The 4,364-nt window shown below is 38.3% G+C and overlaps 1 protein-coding gene across 1 annotated transcript; it reads right to left on the reverse strand.

Moving 5' to 3' along the window:
• Positions 1–2,039: 2,039 nt before the first annotated feature.
• LOC105969895 (zinc finger protein CONSTANS-LIKE 16) lies at positions 2,040–3,959 on the reverse strand. The gene is made up of 2 exons (XM_012994666.2): positions 2,645–3,959; positions 2,040–2,513 (listed from the first exon to the last, which is right to left on the reverse strand). Exons 1-2 carry the CDS (start codon positions 3,737–3,739, stop codon positions 2,229–2,231), a joined length of 1,380 nt encoding a protein of 459 aa, XP_012850120.2. The 5' UTR covers positions 3,740–3,959; the 3' UTR covers positions 2,040–2,228.
• Between the last annotated feature and the right edge of the window lie 405 nt (positions 3,960–4,364).

The raw sequence follows: 4,364 nt of genomic DNA on the forward strand, positions 1-4,364 counted from the left end.
GCTTGATGGTCTAAAAACAATTATAAAAAAAAAAAAAAAAGAAAAAAAAAAATTAATAATAATGATGATGTGCTTTCCCACTTGGGGGCGATAATTTAAGTTGCGGGATATAATGAGGTCTTTCAGATGCTACACATTGTGTGCTGGGTAATTGTTAATCGTTGATGTGGTGAAATAACTTCCTACTAAGCAGTGTATGTGTGTGATTGTGTGCAGATCAACTGTTAATAATCACCCGATGTATTTCACAGGGTGTAGCATCAAACAAACCATATAATAAAAATGATGCGCTTTCCCGCTTCGGGGCGATAATGTAAATTTGTTCAAAAATCGAAAAAAAAATTGGGATCTACAGGATTCGACAGTTCTTAATTTTTTACTCATTTATTATAATTATAATATTATACGCGTTATTTTCAAACTAAATTGGCATGTTCGAAGATATATTTGGAAATTGTTGGATCAGAAATCAAAATCTAAATTGTATTCCAATTTTGTTTTTAAAAAAAAAATCGAAAAGTAGTACAATGCCCCCAGCTCCGGCAAAGTTGGAGGGAGCGAGTATAATGGCTGCCTAAACATGTGGTTACATTGCCAATATTCCGATCTCTAAGCCAATTGAAAAAGCAAATATCGATAACGAAAAATATTGTACCATAACAAACTACAATTGAAATCCGGTGTCGAATTTAGTGAAAGTATGTTTCGCACGGAGGTAAGAAAAAGCGATACGGTTGAATGCCAAGCGTCGCATGAAACAAGCAGTTGGACAAATCGACGACACATGTCCAGCTGGCCGGACTCTCGAATGAGCATGGAAAATTAAAGTGAAAGCGCTGTAAACAAATTAGAGAAATATCTATTGAGATGGGGATCGAGATAGTTATTAAATTGGGTGTGGAGAATCGAAGAGCGAAGACGCTTCTATATTGGCAGCGATGATAGGACGCGAGTCGTCATTTTCGTGCGTGGGCCCGGGTCATCGTCTTTCAAAGGGCGTATAGCCAAATTGAAGGGACCACAGCACTAGTCTTGCATGTCAACTACGCACACTGATTAATAAACGACACCGTTCGTATTTAATTGGCGGGCCGGGCCACTGTACTACTCAGTGTAGTGATCTGTGCATTGCCTTTATTCTACCCTCTTGTATATATTGTACTTGCTAAGAAACAAACACTTGTTCAAATAATTCTTCTTCTGCCACAACTTCTTACTTCTAAGCTGTTCCACTATACCCTACTCTTTTCATGTTTTAACCTTTTGATCTTATAGTTTTCTTCAAATTAATTAATTTCATATGAATCCCAATTTTTTTTACATATATAGGTCTAGTTTGGTTGTCAAATTGACGATCAACAATGATAAAATTAAATAATCTAATGAAGACCTTGTCATTTTATTGGACCCCAGACATCAAAAGGGGGAAAAAAAAAAAAACAAAAAAAAAGTTATTTTGAATACTAAACATCAAACATAATTATTTAGTTAATAATGCTTAATCTTCCCGAGCATAACGGGGCCATATTGTAACCACAATAACCTCATTGTTGTCAAAATTATAATTCAAATAATTGTTTTTAGAAATTAGAGTATTTCCATATATTTTATTTGGTAACATAAGTCTAAGGCTTTGTTTGGTTGTCAATATAAGTTTAAATAATCTAATGAAAATTCAATTATTTATTGAAAAAACTCTCTGAAAGACAAGGTAAGGCATAATAACATAATATTTGTAGGTCCACCCACGAGTTATTGGGATACCAGATACCAATCTTAAAAAAAATCTAATTATTTAGTTAATCATGACTAATCTCCTCGACCAATTGGTTAACTAATTATTGAACTTTATTGGGTGTTTAATTTGTTCAATAAATTTTTTAAGGTGACCTAAAATTAAAAAATATATATATACCTTTATCTTGAATTAGGGGAGAATTATGTATTTTTAATGTAACAGTGGTCAATTGAAGTTAATTTCGATTTATTTCTCCAGTGTTGGGAGTGCACATTGTGCAATACTGCAGCAATAGAAATAATTTCCGTACAGCCAAATATTTATATACTCAAACAAATTGCGTGCTCATGTAATAACTTGAGTTACTACAAGAACTTCGAAGTACAAAATCGTTACACTGCATTCATTCCTTTTCAGTCAACTTTATAGTTAACTCTGACGTAATTGGCATTTAAAAAAAATATACATATATATTAATTGCCTGCATGCCCTATTTATTGAGCAAAGCAAAAGCCTGTGCAACAAAATTAGCTCTCTTGACAAACCTCCCTTTCATCCTGGGCCTCTTCTCCGCATTCAATTTCCGAACCTCGTATCTTATCTTCTTCGAAAACAACCTCGTTCTCCGTTTTTCTCTATACCTCGACACCCTCGCCTGTCTCCCTCCGTCCACTGCCGCCGCCACTGCCCCGCCATGTGTCCCGCCGCCTCCCATCATCATCATCATGCCCATGTCATGATGATTCCCATATACATGCATTTTTCCACATGTCCCCTGCACACATTATATATAATTAATTAATTAATCTGCCAGTGATGTGAATCATTTAATATTAATATCTGTAACAGAAAACAATATATAAAAGCACTATATACATATATATACAAATGTAGATCGATACATACCGAGCAATCAGGCCAGCATTCATCGGAATCCAAATCCGGCCGTTCTCCGGTTGTCCACGGTGACTTCCGATCGTCCCAAGACGACAAAACACCGTCGTAGTCGAGCCTCAGGAAAATCTTCTTCGAATCGAACATTTTACTATTGGAATCTTCAAAATTGTTCATCATCACAATTGGCTCCACATTTTCAATTTTATTATCTTCCTCCTCTTCTTCTTCGTCTTCACCGGTAATCGGAGAATCGTAATCGAAATTGAGCTCGAAAGTCTCCCTCCCAATATCGATAAACTCCCCATTGTTACACTCCTCATCATCATCTTCAACTTTCACTCTGTCGCTCCCCAAATTACCCCACTCCAATTTCTCTCTCTCATCGTCGCAATCCAAAAGCCCTAGCCCTTCCATATCGAACGACTCGTCTTCGAGCCCTTTCCCCAATAAGCTCTCGACATCGGCCGCAAATTCGGCAAGGTCCATTTCCGATGGAAGAAACCCTTGCAGATGGTTCATTTCTTCACCGAAACCCCCGTCGGAAATTACCAATTCACCCTTCGATTCGCATGTTTGTACCCCGTTCTGAGTATTATTATTGTTGTTATTGTTATTGTTATTGTTATTGAGAGGAGTGCACAATTCCGCGACAAACGGATCGAAAATCGGAACCCGATAAAGAAGCTGCTCCTCGTTTTCTTCTTCTTCTTCCTCGTTGGAGTTATCAGCCTCGCTGCAAATCTCCGGCACGAGGTGGCCGAACGACGATCGCTGTTTGTTGTTGGAAGAATTCTTTTTCTGCCTCGGAGTTCGAGCCTTCCGGGTAAAACCCTGGTGCCACGTGGGCGGGGATATTTGGAGTTGGGGGAGTTGATCGCTGGTGCCGTCAATTGATGATTTGAACGACGTCGTTTTGAGGCGAACCCTCTCGTGGCGGCGGGCCAGCGGGTTGGCGGAGTGGACCGACGAATCGCAAGACTGGCAGAGGAAGGCGTCGTCGGCGGCGCAGTACCACCGCGCCCTTTTTCTGACGCAGTTGTCGCAAGCCCGAACCGATTTCCCGCCGACAGCGCTCGCCATGTTTCTGTCTGATGAAGAAATCATGGTGTTCTTCTCTCTTATTTAGTGTGTGTCTGTGGGTGTTTTTTTTTATTTCATCAATTTGGTGAAATTTACAAAAAAACAATTGAAAATGCAATCAAAATCGGAATAGAGAATCGGAATAAGAAAAGTACGTTGGGTTTGGTGTGTATGTATACAGTGCAATTATTTATTTGGTAATGTGTGTGTGGAGTGAGTGACCCACAAAAAAATGCACTTTTGCAGTATTATTTATTAATGTTGAAATGCGCTTTTGGGTCTCTTTTTCCAGCAAGGATTGGATATGCGCTTTTGGGAAACCCACAAGAGGGCCTTATCTTCGCTCTGATTGGCTGATGAAGAAAATTGATCTGAATCTGTGGGTTTTGATTGGATGGATGTCTGATTATGGGATTTCGAGTGGGACCCACAACTTAATTTGTGATGAGAATGGGGAAGTCATTGATCCAATCTCTCTTTATAATATATTATATATACTATATATTTATTTTGGTGCATCGTGTCAATTTGTTAATCCCTCTAAATATGAAAGAGACCTTTCTTGGAAGATTGTCCCGTTTTGGTTAATACTTATTTGAAAGCTTATATTTCTGGTCCCCCCTTATTCAAATATTATATTCTTTAACAT

This window comes from Erythranthe guttata, chromosome 12 (genome assembly GCF_056151865.1).
Source record: "Erythranthe guttata isolate IM_541 chromosome 12, IM_541, whole genome shotgun sequence".
Lineage (NCBI taxonomy): Eukaryota > Viridiplantae > Streptophyta > Magnoliopsida > Lamiales > Phrymaceae > Erythranthe > Erythranthe guttata.